General features: G+C 41.3%; 1 protein-coding gene across 19 annotated transcripts in view; it reads left to right on the plus strand.

The window, feature by feature from the left end:
• TTLL5 (tubulin tyrosine ligase like 5) overlaps window positions 1-18,811 on the plus strand; it is a 241,135-nt gene that overhangs the window by 36,176 nt on the left and 186,148 nt on the right. For 10 of the 19 annotated variants that reach the window (XM_081048145.1, XM_081048146.1, XM_081048137.1 and 7 more), the window contains 3 exons: window positions 12,775-12,876; window positions 15,117-15,208; window positions 15,996-16,103. In XM_081048145.1, coding sequence (XP_080904271.1) covers window positions 12,775-12,876; window positions 15,117-15,208; window positions 15,996-16,103 — 302 coding nt within the window. Of the gene's footprint in view, window positions 1-12,774; window positions 12,877-15,116; window positions 15,209-15,947; window positions 16,104-18,811 lie in introns of all 19 variants that reach the window. The other 9 variants (XR_013993323.1, XM_081048131.1, XM_081048142.1 and 6 more) reach the window with 1 other exon arrangement.

Here is an 18,811-nt window from a genome sequence, read left to right on the forward strand (position 1 = left end):
AGATGTCAGGTGGCCTGGATGATAGATGCCAGGTGGTCTGGAAGATGGACGCCAGGAGGTCTGGTCACATCCAGAGGTCTGGATAATGGATGTCAAGTGGTCTAGATACATGAATCCTTCAGAGGGGTAATCAAAGGGTTATCTGGAGGTCTGGTCTACGTCCAGATGTATATCCAGGCATTGATGCAGGACTGGAAAGTTAAAAAAGTGTAAGTTCCCGGGCTAGTTAGAATAATAGAGTTATTCCTTATGCCTTGACCTGCATAATGTTAATAATTTTAGCAGCTTGGTTAAAGTGACTCTTTTATATATTCCCTATCTTTACTCTTTCCTCAAAATTGAAGAGGGGAAAACTGAAACATTTCTCAGTTTTTAGGTGAAGGGCTTAACTAGGCCCCTGAGCACACACTGACTACTGGCTCTAATCAGATTCATAGGAAAGAAGTTTTCTGTTGTTTGTAGACACATGGGATTTCATACTTTGAAGTATAGGTTTAAAAGCCAAGTCCCCATATTATCTAGAACAAAAAGGTGTAATATACTCCTTCTATTCAATGTATAAGGTACTGAGGATTTTCTACTTTGTAATTTGAGGTGTCTGAGCTTTCCGTCTTGTGTCTCATGAGCTTCTCCACCCTCCACTCATCCCCATCCCAGCTTGTCTCCTGTGCCCTTGTCTCCTGTGCCCTTCTCAGGAATGATTATGTCCTGCCACAAATTGGACTTCTTGAATAGAGAAAAGATTTCAAGGTTACACTATTTCTCAAGGATATCATGTTTTGCATATTATTCCAAGGACATTTCACCCACAAAATTAATAGCCCTCTCTAATAAAATGTGGCATAGTTTTAAGACCTAAATGGTTCAGACACAAAATCTGAGCCATACCAACACTTATTATAGAATATACTACCGATATGCAAGTTCTTTGGCTACTGGGTGTGTGTCGGAAGTCAGAATCCACTGAACTGAATGACTTTCTTCTCTTGCCTCCAGCAGAAACTGAGTGAGTGTGTGTGTGTGTGTGGGTGTGTGTACATACATATATGTATATATACAGAGGGTGCCAAAAAAATGTATACACATCTTAAGAAAGGAAAAAACGATTAACATTGTAATACTCAATATATATATTGCTAACAAAAGATGAATACAAGTCACATTTGACTTCTGCAATTACAAGAGTACTCAAAGTGGTTACCATCAGCATCCAGACATTTCTGATTACGGCGAACTACTGCTTGAGCAACGCTGACCAAAGTGTCCCACTTGTATACATTTTTTGGCACCCCCCCCCCCAGTATATACACAAAATGATTTGGGAAACAGCTTTTTTAAAAACTCAGATCAAATTGAACCGAGAAATAGGAATTTTCAGGGCTTTGGCTCAGTTTATCTAGAAGTATAGGTAAACAGAAAAGCTTTGTAACAGGATGGTACCTGACGACAGGCTGTTAACCGAGTCCTGTGAGGGCACAGGGCTCTATACAGTAATTTCCATGCGCCTGTGTTCCTGGGTCTTAACTCACTGTGTATCTTGGCATTCGTCTGCTGCTTTTTAATCCTCAGGATCTGTTCGATTGTGTCATTACATTCAGCAGGAGTCTATAGCATCTCCAGATTTGCAGCCTCTAGTAATCTTGGGTCACGTGTGTTTTATGTAGACATTGCTGAAGATAATCAGTTTGAGGTGAGCTCACTAGGCCATTTTACTTCAAGGCTCAACAGGGAAAACCATAATCTTTGCTGTGAGACAGAACTGGCAGCAGATATAATTAGTTTCCTTCTTTAAAAATGAGTGGTCTTATCCCATGTCACTTCTGTTTGTTTGAATGCTTACTTAGGTGACAGAATGAGTAAGTTCATTTCTTAAGACAGTTTTTGAGGGGTATTTTGTGTAAATTTTTTACTTTCTTTAACTTACTAAAGAAAAAGATCCTAAGTAGTTTCTCCAGATTAGTAATTTCAGATGTTCTTGTTTTATTAACATAGGAAGTAGGAAAAATAGTGTTTTCCTGTACATGGGTAAAATATTGAGGCATTTAAAAAAAGTGTCTTTCTGGCATTTGGACCGAGCATTTGGCCCCCGAGGCCCACCCTGCTTTTGAGTCTCACGTGTGTGTTGCCGCTTTGCGCCAGCAGGGGACACTCCCTTTCCAGAGAGGGTTGCCATTCTCTTCCAAAATGGTGTAGATTCTTTTTCCTCTCAGAGGTGGAATCCAAAAAGACTTTGTCCTGGATTTCACAGTTTTAGGTGGATCCAATATGTGGTCTAAATGATTTGATGGGGCCTTCTTTTGAGATGGAGCTAATAGCCAAACTTTCATTACAACAGGAAAAATAAAAAGTTTAAACAATGAAAACAAAATTGAGTTGAAAACCAAATGTGTTGTCAGAGACCCTAAGAGAGGTATCACCAGCACGGGGTGGGGGGAAATGAAGGTGCCCCTCCAGGGAAGTGGGAGAGCTCCACACACGGTGTGGAGGCAGGAGGAGAGGACGCCAGGAAGGTCCTGTTCAGGGACTTTTGTCTGCCTCAGCCACATTATTCGGTGGAAATTCAGAAAGACCCCAACGCATTTGTAATGCCTTGCCCTTCCTCCCCACCCCCAGTTCCTTCTTCAGTAGCCTTCCTTGCTAATTAACACTGGCTCCGAAGGGATATTTACCTTTTCTCTGCTGGATTCCTGTGGTTTTGAAAGAATTCAGGTACTTGCTGGTTGCCAAGGAATTCATATTACCTCACAGGCTGTGCACTGTCCAGGATCTGCCACAGCAGCAAGAAGGGGGAAGAGACACCAACGAGGGGGAGAAAGCCCTCTCCAGTGCTCATTGTCACCCTCCCTGGCGGGCCCTGGCTGTTTGTGAAGTTTGAGTCATTGCTGGCTCTCAAGACAGGGGATCAGGCTGGTAATCCCCTCCCAGACGGCTCCGTAGGGCCTGCCTGCCGAGTCACTGCAGCACTTGGCAGTCTCCGCACTGCAGCTGCCTGACAGCAGATCAGAGAGCTCTTGGGCCTCTTGTTCTCTTCCATGAGATTTTTCTGGGTCAGGCAAGGATGAAACCCAGTGGCTTCTGGCAGTGCTGCCTGAGGTGCTCGCGCTGCATCCCGCAGGCCTTTCTGGCTCTGAATGGCTACACCTGCTGAAAGATAACTCATATGCCACAGCCAGGGTCTCCTCGGGGCTGGCCTCCCCTTTCCTGTGAACATTGGTAGAGAGTGTCTGTGAAACTGTGTGGCTATCAGAGGGGGTGGTTAAGTGTCCTACACGTAGACTATCTATGACTCTCACTATGGTCTTGTATTCTTAGAAAAGAGTTTAGTTTAGAAGATCCCACTAATTCTGTGCTTTCCTCCCTGTTTTGGTAAAGTTCCCAGAACAAGCAACTTGGGCAATTTCAGTTAATGTTTATCAAGTACCTACTATATGTCTAACATTGAAATCCTTCCTTCACACAGATACTCAAGAGTTTTAAACAACTTATTGCCATTGTCTTGATTCTCACTGAGCGATATTAGAAAGCAAAAAGGAAATGTAGCTTTTGATTTAAGAATTTATTGTCAAAATAAAGAGATTGTCAGTATAAAGATAATCCCTATATATTTCAGTGGTAAAAAAAAAAAGGGCATATAGTTTGCTATTCATCATTACACTGTTACACTGTGAAATAGTACCCAGAGGTTCAGATTTGAGAAAGAAAGTAGAGGCCCCCTCCCGGCCCCCCCGTTTTTTTTGTTTTTGTTGTTAAAGGTCAAAGCTATGAAATTCTGTCATGAGAGCTTTCCCTAAATCTTGATTTCACTAAGAGGGAGCAAGACTTAATTCATCATTCATCATGTAAATTTCAGTATTGCAAACTTGGTCCTGGGGTACCTAGTAGAGAATTATCTTATTTATTTATTTATTTATTTATTTATTTATTTATTTATTTAATCAATACCTCTATTTTATAAGTAGAAAATCTAAGACATTTCATGAAAAATAAAATCTATCATACAATGTATAACATAAAGATCTGAAATATAATTGGGATCTTAAACATTTCCCATCTTTAGTCAATAAACATTATTCCTCTTAGGAGGCGAAAAAAATTACCTGTATTGAAAATACTACTGAATCACAAAGAATTGGAAAATCTAAATAGACTGATCATCAGTAAGGAAATTGAATCTGTCATCTGAAACCTTCCCAAAAGCAAAAGTCCGGGACCAGACGGCTCCACCAATGAATTCTGCCAAACATTCAATACCTGTCCTACTCAAACTCCTCCAAAAAATTGAAGAAGAGACAATATTCCCTAACTCATTTTATGAGGCCAACATTACACTGATACCAAAACCTGGTAAGGATAACACAAAGAAAAGAAAACTACAGACCAATATCTCTGATGAATACAGATACAAAAATCCTAAACAAAATTCTAGCAAATCAAATACAACAATGCATTAAAAAGATTATTCATCATGACCAAGTGGGCTTCATCCCAGGGGCACAAATTGATCAATGTGATACACCACATAAACAAAATAAAGGGCAAAAATCATGATTATATCAATAGATACAGACAAAGCATTTGACAAGATACAACATCCATTTATGATTAAAACACTTAATAAAATGGGTATAGAAGGAAAATACCTTAACATAATAAAGGCCACATATGACAAACCCTATCAACTAATACTGTAATTAATGGTGAAAAGCTGAAGCCCTTTGATCTACGTTCAGGAACACGACAGGGCTGTCCCCTACCACCTCTGCTTTTCAACATAGTATTGGAAGTCCTAGCCAGAGCAGTCAGGCAAGAGAAAGAAAGGAAAGGCATCCAAATTGGGAATGAAGAAGTTAAATTGTCACTTTTTTCAGGTGATGCTATATATAGAAAACCCTAAAGACTCCACCAAAAAGCTATTAGAAACAATAAACGAATACTGTAAAGTTGCCAGCTACAATATCAACGTACAAAAGTCCATTGCATTCCTATATACTAACAATGAAATCTCAGAAAAAGAAATAAAAAAACAGTTCCTTTGTGATTGCAACAAAAAGAATAAAATACCTAGGAGTAAACTTAACCAAGGATGTGAAAGACCTATATACTGAAAACTATAAGATGTTTCCAAAAGAAATTGAAGAAGACATAAAGAAATGGAAAGACATTCCGTGTTCACAGGTTGGAAGAATCAACATAGTTAAAATGGCCATGTTACCCAAAGCAATATACAGATTTAATGCAATCCCCAGCAAAATCCCAATGGCATTTTTTTAAAGAAATAGAACAAAAAAATCATTAGATTTTTATGGAACCACAAAAGTCCCCGAATAGCCAAAACAATCCTAAGAAAAAAGAACAATGCTGGAGGTATCACACTTCCTGACTTTAGCTTGTACTACCAGGCTACAATAATCAAAACAGCATGGTATTGGCAGAAAAACAGATACACAGACCAATGGAATAGAATTGAGAACCCAGAAATAAACCCACATAAATATGGACAGATAATTTTTGACAAAGAAGCCAAAACATACAATGGAGAAAAGACAGCCTCTTCAGTAAATGGTGCTGGGAGAACGGGAAAGCCACGGGCAAAAGAATGAAACTAGACTGCTATCTGTCACCGTGTACCAAAATTAACTCAAAATGGATCAAAGACCTAAACATAAGACCTGAAAGAATAAAACGCACAGAAGAAAAGATAGGTACTAAACTTGCGGACCTTGGGTTCAAAGAGTATTTTACGAATTTGACTCCAAAGGCCAGGGAAGTAAAAGCTAAAGTAAATGAATGGGACTATATCAAGCTAAAAAGCTTCTGCAAAGCGAAACCATTGACAAAATGAAGAGGCAACAAACCGAATGGGAGAAGCTTTTGCAAACAATGCCTCTGATAGGGGCTCATATCCAAAAATTATAAGGAACTCATATAACTCAACAACAAAAAAACAAACAGTCCGATTAAAAAATGGCCGAGGACCTGAAGAGGCATTTCTCCAAAGAGGATATACAAATGGCCAATAGACATATGAAAAAATGCTCAACATCACTAATCATCAGAGACATGCAAATAAAAACCACTTCACACCAGAAATAAAAATACTGAAAATAAACATCATTAATAAACACCGTTAAATGATGAATAATTCTACATCTCTCTAACCTCTGTTTCATTAACTAGCACTCCAGAGTAAAAATAGTGATGGCTTTGTTATGGCTTCATATTTCTTTAAAATATTAACTAAGATAGGTTTCCAGTTTGGAGAATTACCTCTTTTAGATTATTTCTAATAAGTTGTTGAAGGTTTCAGACCTACATTTGATATGTGAAGGTGTAAATCAAGAGTCCCAAACCTAAATGCCCACAAGGACATTCACTGAGGAAGAAATTGGCCACATGGCATTAACTCTCCAGTGCCAGCAAGTCATTAGTATGTGGGGGTGCGGTGGTCTGAGTGTGTGTGTTACCTGCCCTTGAGTCGGCTCCGACTCCTGGCGACCCCATGAATGAGTGGTGTCCACAGTGTCCTGTCCTCAGCAGCCCTGCTCAGCCCCGCATGCCTATGGCTTCTTTGATGGAGTCAGCCCATCTCCTATTCGGTCTTCCTCTTCCTGCTGCCTTCTATTTCCCCAGCATTGCTGTCTTTTCCAAAGAACCTGCCTTCTCATGATGCGCCCCAGTAGGACAGCTTCAGTTTTGTCATTTTTGCCTCCAGCGATGTTTCAGGCTTAATTTGCTCTAGGACCCACCTGTTCATCTTTCTGGCGGTCCAGGGTATCCATAGAGCTCTCCTCCAACACGGTATTTCAGATGAATCCATTTTTCCCTACCAGCCTTCTTCACTATCCAGCTTTTGCATTTGTACATAGTAACTGGGAATATGAGGGTGGATGATCTTAGCCTTGGTCTCTAACGACACGTTTGTTCTTGATCTTTCCTACGTAGTTCTTCCATTGCTGCCCTTCCCAGTCTTAGCCTTCTCTTAGCCTTGATTCTTGAATCTCCCTGAATGTTTGTGTCCCTCTCCCCCCACCAAATTCATATGATGAAATCCTAGCCATCCAGGTGATGGTATCAGGAGGTGTAGGGCCTTTGGGAGGATATTAGGTCATGAGGGTGGAGCCCTCTTGGATGTGATTAGTGCCCTTTTATAAAAGAGACCCCAGGGAGATTCCTCACCCCTTCTCCCATGTGAGGACAGAACAGGCAGGTGCCATTTATCTCCTGGCATGTTCACCTTGGCCTTCCAGCGTCTAGGACTGTGAGAAATAAATTTCTGTTGTTTATAAGCTAAGTAGTTTATGACATTTGGCCATAGGGGTGAATGGACTAAGACAGGTGGTATAGCCAGATCTTTTTAAAAAATTATTCATTTATTTTTGCAGTTACAGTTGACACTCAGTATTATTTTATGTTAGCTTCAGGTGTACAGCATAGTGATTAGACATTTACATAATTTATGAAGTGATCCCCCCAGATTAGTCTAGTACCCACCTGGCACTATACATAGTTGTTGGAACATTACTGACTCTACGAGTTTTGACAATTAAGTTCGTGAACTTGTCCTACAAAAAAAGTGCTCCATACCTCATTGCTGAATATCACTACGGTCACCTTCAACGTGCTCCCCTTGGGAAGGTATGCACTGATACCAGTGCCTAGTCCACCATTCAAAGCCATTTTGGAACTCTTTCTAGAATGGCCATCAGAGCTGTTGTCGTATTACCCTTGATGTCCTGAATGTCATCAAAATGTCTTCCTTTCAGTATTTCCTTTATCTTCGGGTAAAGAAAGAAGTCAGTGGGGGCCAGATCAGATGAGTAGGGAGGTGTTCCAATACAGTGATTTGTTTACTGGCTAAAAACTCCCTCCCAGATAGTGCCGTGTGAGCTGGTGCATTGTCGTGATGTAAGAGCCATGAATTGTTGGCGAAAAGTTCAGGTCGTCTAACTTTTTCATGCAGCCTTTTCAGCGCTTCCAAATAGTAAACTTGGTGAACTGTTTGTCCAGTTGGTGCAAATTTATAATGAATAATTCCTCTGATATAAAAAAAGGTTAACAACATTGTTGCAATAAGTTCGCACACTTTTTTAAAAGATTTTTTTATTGGGGAAAGGGAACAGGACTTCATTGGGGAACAGTGTGTACTTCCAGGACTTTTTTCCAAGTCAAGTTGTTGTCCTTTCAGTCTTACTTGTGGAGGGCGCAGCTCAGCTCCAGGTCCAGTTGCCGTTGCTAGTTGCAGGGGGCACAGCCCACCATTTCTTGCGGGAGTAGAACCGGCAGCCTTATGGTTGAGAGCCCACTTGCCCATGTGGGAGTCGAACCAGCAGCCTTTGGAGGTAGGAACATGGAGCTCTAACTGCCTGAGCCACCAGGCCGGCCTCAAAGTTCGCAAACTTAATTGTCCGATCTCGTATTCTTTTTTTCCTTTCTTCTGGCTCCACCTCCCCACTCTGGTTCAAGCCTTTGTTTCTCAGTCTAGTTGTGTAGGACACAGCTCCCTGGCCCATGCTGGTATTGTGAGCCTTATGTGCCCTCCCCTCCCCGCTGAGGCAGTCGGTCACTGGTCATCGGCTGGCTGCTCACAGCAGCTCATGACAGCTCACGCTGGCCACTGGCCACTTGCGCTGGCCACGGGCCACTCATGGCAGCACACAGTAGCCCATGATTTCGTATTCTCTATGCTGTACTTTACATCCTCATGACTGTTTTATAACTACCAATTTGCATTTCCTAATCCTTTCCACCTTTTTCACCCAGCTCCTCAATCCCCCTCCCCTCTGGGAACCGTAAGTAATCTAAATTTTTGAGAAATTTACCTTTGTTTGTTTTTAGACTTTTAATTTTGAAACCATTTCAAACTTACAGGAGAGCTGGAAAAATAGTATGAAGAACTGCCCTTTCCCTTTCATCTAGAGACCACACTCAAATTTTGCCAATTGTCCTAATAATGTTCTTTTTAACAAAAGGATCCAGTCCAGGATTACATGTTATATTTAGTTGTCATGTCTTTAGTCTCCTTCGGTCTGGAATATTTCCTCAGTCTTTCCTTGATTTTTATGACTTTAGTATTTTTGAAGATTACAGACTGGTCATTTTGTAGGAGGTCCCTCAATTTGGGTTTGTCTGATATTTTCTCATGAACACACTCAGGTTATGCCTGAGGTTATTTTTGGCCGGAATGCTGCAGAAGTGCTGTTGTGTTCTCATTGCGTTACACTTGATAGCACGTGAGGACTATGTGTTTGGTGGTGTTTGACCACTTGATTGATGGTGTCTGCCGGATTTCTCCACCGTAAAGTGACTTTGTTTTCCCCTCTGTAGTTAATAAGTATCTTTTGAGGAGATAGCTTTGAGACCATGTAAAATCTCATTCCTCATCTAATTTTCACCTAATAATTTTAATATCCATTGACGTTTCTTGCCTGAATGAATTATTACTATGATGGTGTCCAAATAATGATTTTCTCATTCCAGCATTCCTTTTACTTTTATTATTTGGCATTTTACTTCAAGGAAGACTTTTCTCTCCTTCCCATGTATCTGTTCATTTATTCACGTATACCAGTGTGGACTCAGGGATTCCTATTTTATTTAATGGGTTATAATTCTTTACTATCATGATTTACTTTCATGCTCAGATTGTCCCAGATTTGGACAATGGGAACCTGTTTAAACTGGCTTTTGTGTCCTTTTGACATGTTCCCCTTATTCTTTGAGCACAAGATGTTACAAACTCATCTTGTTCTTTCTTTGCACCAGCCCCGGAATCAACCGTTTCCTCTCAGGAGCACTGGTTGCTTTTAATGGAGAACAGTACTTAGAAATCAAGATCCGGATGCTGGATATGCTCATTGCTCTGAGGTGTCTGCTCGTAGGTCCTCACAATGGACAGATGCAGAAATGTGTGTGTGTGTGTACACACTTACATCCATGCGCATTTACGTCTATGTTTATTCCTATAGCTGTTTCTATATCTGTATATTGAAAAGCAGGAGTTCATACTAATACCTCCAATTCTAGCTCAAAACCACAGGGTTCATTGTAGCTTTTTCCCTTTCATTTTTTTAAAAATCTCTCTTCTTCAACAATAAGAAATCTAACTCCCATTATCTTCAACAAGTTTGTTTATTTACTCAGTTCCCTTGTATGTAGTCCGTCTCCCAACCTCCCTGGTCACTGCCCTACTCAGGAGCCTTCCTGGTGTGGACTTTGACCCCTGTGGGGCCATCTAGGTTACCCCTCCTTGGATAGCGTCCTTGGTACTGCTTCTGGGCTGCCTTCCCATCCTGTCCACCATCTTCCTTACATGGGACCTGGCTGCCACTGGGTTGCAGGAAGGAAGGTCTGATTTTTAAATACTGGCAAGTAATTCAAGTTTAAAAAAATAACCTTTATAGGTTAATCAGAACTTGATTGGTATGCCACATCTGAGACTAATGGGACCGCTGGTCTAGACAATAAGAAAATGTTGGAAAACAGTGATCGGAGATGAATGTGGTATGTTTAATATGGATTTTAGTGAGAGCTGTAAGATCTTCCTGGGTTACAAGGAAAGATGAGCATATACACCCAACTTTCCTCTACACGGTCTTCTATGGATCCCATTAGAGTAAGTGAAATAAAGAATGTAGCCCTTTTGTTCTTTTGGGTAATTTTTTCATTGAGTTTACATTTTCGTTTTTGTTTTCTCTAATTTTTACTTCTTATCGCTTCTTACACTCTGTAGAAGCCCACTCTGACATTAATAATCTTGTTCATGCTGGGGTTTGTAATATAAATTCCCTAGCAAAGAGGAAGATTAAGAAGAAGAAAACTTATTTTTGAGAGATGCAGGCCTACTTACAAAAGGAGTATAGGAATGACAGATGTGTTGGGTTACACTTAACCACCAGGCTTTTGCCAGTCTTTTCGTGTTGTTGACCAAATTAGATCAGGTACTCATATTTAGGAGAGATGAAAACCTCTTTCTCTGAAGCATAACCTTTCTCCTCCATTATTCTTTTGGGGGAGAGGATGGCAGGAGGTTTGTCACTGTGAGGTCATGTCAGGCAGCCTTTGCTTTTTACAAGAATTCAGAGAATGACTATGTCCCACTTGCTAGAAGAAAATCTGTAGAAGGAAGATTGAGACAGATAGGCAAGGTTTAATCACCATGGAGTGATATGGCTAGAAGTTAGGTGATAACTACTGGAAGTTTCTGGAAAATTTGAGGTCCTCCTGTGTATATAGGCTTACTGCTCCTCAGACTCTTGCTCCATACCCTTCAAGCCTGGTCAACATTTTCTCTTTGTCCACATCCTTCTTCCTGGCCTCTGTTTGTTTATTTTAGTTGTTATGTTTTGTTTCTGTTTTTGTTTTGTACTTTTCTTTCTTTAGCTCTTACATGTATCTAGTACAGGGAATTAGGGAGTGGAGATGGTGGGCGGGTGAGAAGAAATAGAGAAAAAGAAAAATTTTAAAAGCTGCCCTTTAATGTGGTAAAAATTCATGTTGACTTCGTAGTCTGAGTGAGCATATGTAAATAATTTGTAAATTATATGAAAATAAACTTGTGGACTTCCAGGATTTTTTTTTTCACACACTTGGATGTGCCTCTTGGGAAAACCACTTTAGTGCAGGGTGATATGGTTATAGTGGTATGTAAACAGGGGTGATGTTTACCATAACGATTCGACTCGAGTGTCCTTTTGTTGATGTTGAACGTCACTGGAAGTTTTCTCTTTCCCTGGTTACTTCCTTCACAGGCACGTATATTTTATATTTTGGTCTTCCTTTGACAATTGTCTAGGATATCAGATTGCTGCCCTGTTTTCAGTAGGCTCCATGTTTAATCTCTCTGTCTTTTGCCTTCATTCCCAATTCAGGAATTAGTCTCCTGCATTGTGCTCATATATTTATGCTGTTCCACAGACCCAAACTCTATCTGTTGTTAATGCTGCCATTATGGTTTTCTTAAAAATGAGCTTTGTAGATCAGTACTGTTATTCCTCTGGATGTGAGTTCCAAGTCTATCTGTTGTGATGCTGTCCTTTGTTTCTTTTTGCTTAATGTTTCCCATGGAATGCCATAGTACCAGTCACTGGATAGGCCCTAAGTAAATGTTTGGGGACGAGCTAATGCCTCATCAGCCACAGCATCCCACACGCAGTTTCTCAAGTTGTGAATAACTACCGGGGTGCCAAGAAAATGTATATAAGTGGACACTTTGGTCAGCGTTGCTCAAGCAGTAGTTCGCTGTAATCAGAAGTGTCTGGACGCTGATGGTGACCACTTTGAGCACCTCTTATAATTACAGAAGTCAAAGTAACTTGTATTCATCTTTTGTTATCGGTATATATTGAGTGTTGCAATTTTAATAGTGTTTTCTTTTCTTAAAATGTGTACACATTTTTTTGTCACCCTCTGTATTTTCACCTTTCATCCTTCCTATCAGTCTAAGGTTCTGTATGAGAGAAGTAGCATCTTGTGGTTAAGAACATAGGTTTTGGAGTTAGTGTGATTTGGGGCAAGTTACTTAATCTTTTTAGGTCACATTTTAGTTTTGAGACCTATTTTTAAAAATTAGATATAATACTACCTATTTCAGAGAATTGCTTTAAGGATTTAATTAAATCTGATATTATATGTATGAAACATGTAACATAGGAGTCGGCCCTCCATATTTGTTAATGATGTCACCCTCTTTGTATTAATATTTCATTGATCCTGAGTTCTAGCCTGTATTTCCTTGAAACCCTGTTCCTGGCATTTAACCTGTGTCCTTTCTATCAGGTTTGCAACTGTGCGATATGACCAGGGAGCCAAGAACATTCGGAACCAGTTCATGCACCTGACAAACTACAGTGTGAATAAGAAGAGTGGGGACTATGTCAGGTATTGGTGGCAGCTGAGCCCGGAACCAGAGTGGTCCATCTCAGATCGAGGTGTCATGGAAATAGAAAGTCAACATGTCGCCCTGGAGGAAAACTTAGTGTTTATGTCCAGGGGACCTATGAAAACCTGTCAGTCATTTAACAGTTTCGAGGCATTTGTCTGCTGCTGCTGCTTCTCCAGCGCTTGCCCAGTTACAGTGTCACCTTTCTCTCCCAAAAAAATGCCTTCCCAAGTTTCGTCGTCTTCATTGTCTTCCCTTACTGGACTTAGGGGTGGGAATTTAATAGGTGTAGGAAACTTTTTAGAAGTCAAGAAATGAGGTCATTTCAGCACTTGGCAAAAATGCATCAAAAGCTTTAAAAATATTTGTACCCCTTTGATCCAGCAATTTCATTTCTAGGAATTTAACCTGAAGAAATGACAAAGGATGTGCACACGAGATTAGAGACGAGAATGTTCGTCGCTGTGCATTTGTCCCGTGGGAGTCACAGATCACCAGACACTGCGTGCACTTAATTTCTTTTTTGCACATATGAGATAACTGAAGCTGTTTATTTTTGCTGGGGAGGGGAGAAAACTAGAAAGATATGTACTAAGCTGTTAACAGCTTTTAAATATAAGTGGATGAGATTATAGGTGGGTGATTTCTGTTTTCTTCTCTGAGCTTTGATATATTGCCTAAATTTTTCTAAAATAAATACTTGTATGATCGGGGGGAAAACTCAGGAATAAGGTAAAGAAAGAAATGAGGCCATCTCAGAAAAGGATTCACTGGAAGGGAGTACCAGCCCAGCTGTGTGGAAATATTCTTTCTGCTCTGTTTTCTTTCATGCTGATAATTTTGCCAGAAAGTGGAAAAATAAAAAGAAACCCAAACAGTTACTTTTTACTCAGACTAAAAATAGGTGCCTAGAAGGTCCAAGGAAAGAAAGAAAGGAATCTGGGAGTGATGGCAAAGTTACCGAAGCTATGTAGATTTCATTGAGTGTCCTGTGACCAGTGTTAGCAATTGGTTGGAGATACCATGTCCTTCACTTTAGAAGGTGAGCAAAGATGCAGCTGGTGAGTGGTAGAAGGGAATGAGGGGGCAGCTGCAGAACACAAGTTCCACACTTTGGTTGTCACTCTGGTACACATTCCCTTCAGTGTGTCACTCTGGTGCGCATTCCCTTCAGTGATACATCAAATGGTTTTTTGTTTTGTTTTTTAAAGATTTTATTGGGGAAGGGGAACAGGAGTTTATTGGGGAACAGTCTGTACTTCCAGGACTTTTTTCCAAGTCAAGTTGTTGTCCTTTCAATCTTAGTTGTGGAGGGTGCCGTTCAGCTTCAAGTTGTTGTCCTTTCAGTCTTAGTTGTGGAGGGCGCAGCTCAGCTCCAGGTCCAGTTGCCGTTGCTAGTTGCAGGGGCACAGCTCACCATCCCTTGCGGGAGTTGAACCAGCAACCTTGTGGTTGAGAGGACACGCTCCAACCAACTGAGCCATCCGGGAGCTCAGTGGCAGCTCAGCTCAAGGTGCCGTGTTCAATCTTAGTTTCAGGGGGCAGAGCCCACCATCCCTTGCAGGACTCGAGGAATTGAACTGGCAACCTTGTGGTTGAGAGCCCACTGGCCCATGTGGGAATTGAACCGGTAGCCTTCGGAGTTAGGAGCATGGAGCTCTAACGGCCTGAGCCACCGGGCCGGCCCTCAAATGGTATTTTAAAAAGCTGTGTCAGCCCCTCGCGAGGAAGGAGCTTGCTTCAGATGCTAAAGCAGTTCTGTGCTTGGTTAGTTCATTAAGATGCTACACTAGGTTAGTTCACTAGCCTATCCAGACTCAGTTTTGGTCTGAAAATGGCATAAGGGGTTGTTTTGTGGGCTTATGTGACAGTTACTTAAAAGGCTAGGTTTGTACTCCAAACATTTTAATCTATTAATGTATTGTAACCATTCTTAAATTTGTTAATATTCTTTCACATATTTCTTTCATTCTTTTATGATGCGTAATTGATTAAGGAAGAATTTGCTGCCTTCTCTCCTATACCCCTCTCTAAAGCAAATATATGCATTTTCATTTCAATGGAAGAAATAGGGATAGATGACAAAAAGGACTGGGAAAAAGTGGGTGAGGTGGAAGTCAGTAAAGGGAATGTTTTTGTACTAAAGACGTAAAAAGCCAAGAAAGCTATTTGTAAAAAATCTTGTTTCTATAGCTGGGCCTAGTTGCATGTATGACCTTGATCCATTAATCTGTTTTAGTTGTGATGACCCAGAAGTGGAGGATTATGGGAACAAATGGAGCATGAGTGCTATGCTTAGGTATCTGAAACAAGAAGGCAGAGATACAACTGGTGAGTACCAGGCCTTTTTTGTTCTTGGATTGTCTTCTTTATGTAACTTGACCATTGTTTCTCACCAGGAGTCATTCACTCTCATTGTAATGTGTTGCTGAGACATCTAATTGGATCACTGTTTTTGGTGTCAGTTTTTCCTGCCCTTTACAAGATGGAGAAAAGGCTCTCCATGACCCCCGAAATCCCTTTTCTTGCTTTTAGTTTGAAAGGCATAACTTTTTCCTTAATCTTTAGTGATTTTGTCTTCGTGAATGTTGAACTGCTAACTAAGATACTGTCCGCTTCTTATGTAACAAGTTGTCTGCACATTGGCCCTGAGTTCAAATTTTTCTCAGTTAATCTCTCTCATTCATGTTGCTAAATTGGAGAATGGGCAGTACTGAGTTTGAGTACAGGGTTTGGGATCGAAATGGACACCACTGCTGAGCCTTGAGCAGAATGGGGAAGTGTGTGTGCCACAAGGGCTACCTCAGTCCACAGAGGGAAGGGTGAGAGGAAAAGAGTGAGAACGGGAGGAAGGCTCCTTTTCCCTTAGTGTCTGTCTTTTGCCCTAGGAGGCTACTTGAATACATACTCCAGCACCTCCCTTCTTGACTGTGTTGTCCTACTCACTGATTGCCTTCTCCTGCAGACCCCATTCACAAGTCTGCCATATAGAAACTTTTTTGAATGAGCACACATGCTTTTATATTGTATTGTGTTCTGGAATCCAGTCCTTCTAATCCATGCATTGTAGTGTTTCTTTCTCCTTCTTTTCTTTTTCTTCTTCTTTTTTTTTTTATAGCGTTGATGGCCCATGTAGAAGACCTGATCATTAAAACTATAATCTCTGCTGAACTAGCTATTGCTACAGCCTGTAAGACCTTTGTTCCTCATCGCAGCAGTTGTTTTGGTAAGGAGACTCCAGAACTTAATGTGTTTTGGGAAAAGGGGCTTGGGAAGTTGGGACGGGATCCTGGGGAGGAGAGGCTTAGTGATTCTACAGGACTAAGAGGTATGTGGTGGAGTTTTGTTTCTAAGCTTGTGTAGCATATGAAGACCCTACTAGGATGCCAGTTGTGAGCTTTGTTGGAGGTCCCCTGAGAACTACCTAGCTTTCTGGGTGGGAAGCAGGGATTGGTTCTGAAGTGTGGGTCTCTTTGTCAGTGTGCAATCAGAAAAAGTCTGCAATGGATTGTACAGGAATCCAGCTCTAACAAATATATTCCAGAGCTCTTTGGCAGCCAGACTGGGAAATGGTCCAGGAAGCTCTGGCTGGTACCAGTATGTGCTTTCTCCCATTTTCCGATGACTCCTCCTTTTTGTTTTAGTCTTCTCTCTAGTGGGTTCACCCCCTCCTCTCTTCTGCTTTCTTCTCCTCCTCTTCCTCCTCTCCTCCCCTTCTCTGCCACCAGTAAGTCCCTGATTGCACAGGGAAGGAGTGAGACACATTTCCCAGCTGCTTGATCAGGAAGCCTGTTGCCTACTGACCCACTAGCTGTCACTAGCACCGAGGGGGCCTGCCTACCTTTGCTTTCTGCGTGTATGTGAACACTTCACTGATCACCAGTATGAGTGTCCATAAGGTGTTATGCTTTATAAAAACACACAAGGGTCATTAATGGGCGGATAATTAAAGTAATGCAGTAGTAAGTCATGGCTTGCTTAGGACACAGGGTGACAGGACAGCAAAAACCATGGAGTTCAGAGCCAGACAGACTTAGTCTGAGGCCCATTTGCATCCCTGACTAGTGTTCTGATGTTACCAAGTTGCTCTAATTCTGTTTCCTCAACTGTCAGACAGCAGTAATGATGGCACCTGCCTCCTAAGGGTACCATGGAGATCAAGTGAGACAATGGGTACACAGCACTTGGCACATGTCTGGCCCTTGATTTGTACGCAATAAATTCATTTTTTATTTTTAAAAAGTTCAGTTTTATAATTAAACGTTATATTTTTTGATCTGTTTAGTGGGTTATCATGATAGTCTGTGCTTGAGGGGCACTAAACAAAGGGAAGTGTTGAGACTCAGAATAGAAGATGGTAGATAAACCATGACCTAAAATTACATAGGGAACCTGAAGAGGTTTTGGTATCTTTCTTAAATACAAATATGTTGGTGTCTTCTAAAATCCATAAATGGTTCCTGAGGCTTCAGTAGTAAATAGAAACTTGATACAATTTCAGTCTTCTAAGGATCTGATCCAGCTGACTTTTCTAGAATTCCATTTCCTGCCTTATACTTACAACCCGACTGTCTCACCGAGCACTCCATGCTTTTGTGCCTCCGTGTAAGTTCTGCTCTCCAGCTAGAAACCTCCCCCGCTGTCTGCCTTGCACATTCCTGTTTATAATCTAAAACTCAGGCTCGGCGTTGCATTTTCTACCAGGAACGCTTGTCTAACCAAGTACCCTGTTGTGTCTCCTCTGTCATGCTGTCCCGTACTTGTTTCATTATGTTCACTCCCTACGTATTGTATTATGATGTTTCGTTTACACGTATACCACCCCGTAGTCTCTGAGCTTACCTTCAGGAATTCCTAGCAGTTGCTATCTCCCCATCGTCCCCTCTCACCCTATTTCTGCCAAACCAAGCCTTTCCCCATCTCCCTGGACCTCCCAGGTTCTTTCCTAACCCTTTGCCTTTGCACCTGCTTTATCCTGAACTAGTACTTTTCTTATGTTACTTTACCCAACAGCTTACTGACATCTTTGAAGACGACGTTTCCCTAAGTCTTCCAGTCAGTTAGTTTCCCCACCCCAGCACTCCGTTCATAATCTGTGGTGGTACCTTCATGTGGTCTGGTACCCACTATGTGTCTGTTCCCCCACTGGGCTGGATACTCCTTGAGCACAGCAACACTGCCTCCCTGATTTCTGCCCCTCCTGTGCATAGCAGCGTTTTGGCTGTGAGAGAATGTTCCAGAAATGCTTGTAGTGATAGATTGGTACTTGCTTTCATTGCCTTTTGGTGGCCTCACAGTAGGCTTCACCACAGATCTGGTTTGGTAAGGGCCTAGGGCTCTTAGAATTATTGTAAACTGTTTGAGGTGCGGGGAATATAACTCCAACTTCAAAAACCTTACTAGACTAGAAAATAAATACAAGTGTCTTTTCCACGTCTACTTGGCTTTTATGCGAGGGTAAATTTCTTGGTATAAAAATCTTTGTTCTAGAAACCATCACAAGCTTTTCTGAATGTTTCCTTTTCTATTTTGTTTCATTGCTTGATTGCCTTTTGGATGCTTAAGAATTTCTTAAAGATGCTTCAAGAATCTCTTTAATGGCAGTTGAAGTTCTCAAGTGAAATAAGTAGTGACTTTCTCTGACTCAGTGAAATGCCCCTTAGGTCCACGGGTCTCCTTTCTCCCTCCCTGCTTGTGTTCAGTTTTAATAAACTGAGTGCATCTGGAGTTTTTTAAGTTGTTGACTGTCTTCTTGGCTTTTGTGGTTCTAATTCCACTTCCTGTCAGCCCTGGGATTTTGTGTGCTTCATGAACCTTCCCCCAGCAGATAGGATTTTGTAAACGTGTGTATATTTGTGTGACTCTCTTTCCCTCCCAGTGATTCCTAACCTCCCCTGGGTTTTAAGTTACAAGGAATAAGCTGGTTTCTTTCTT

The sequence above is a fragment of the Rhinolophus hipposideros genome (genome assembly GCF_964194185.1).
Source record: "Rhinolophus hipposideros genome assembly, chromosome: 5".
NCBI lineage: Eukaryota > Metazoa > Chordata > Mammalia > Chiroptera > Rhinolophidae > Rhinolophus > Rhinolophus hipposideros.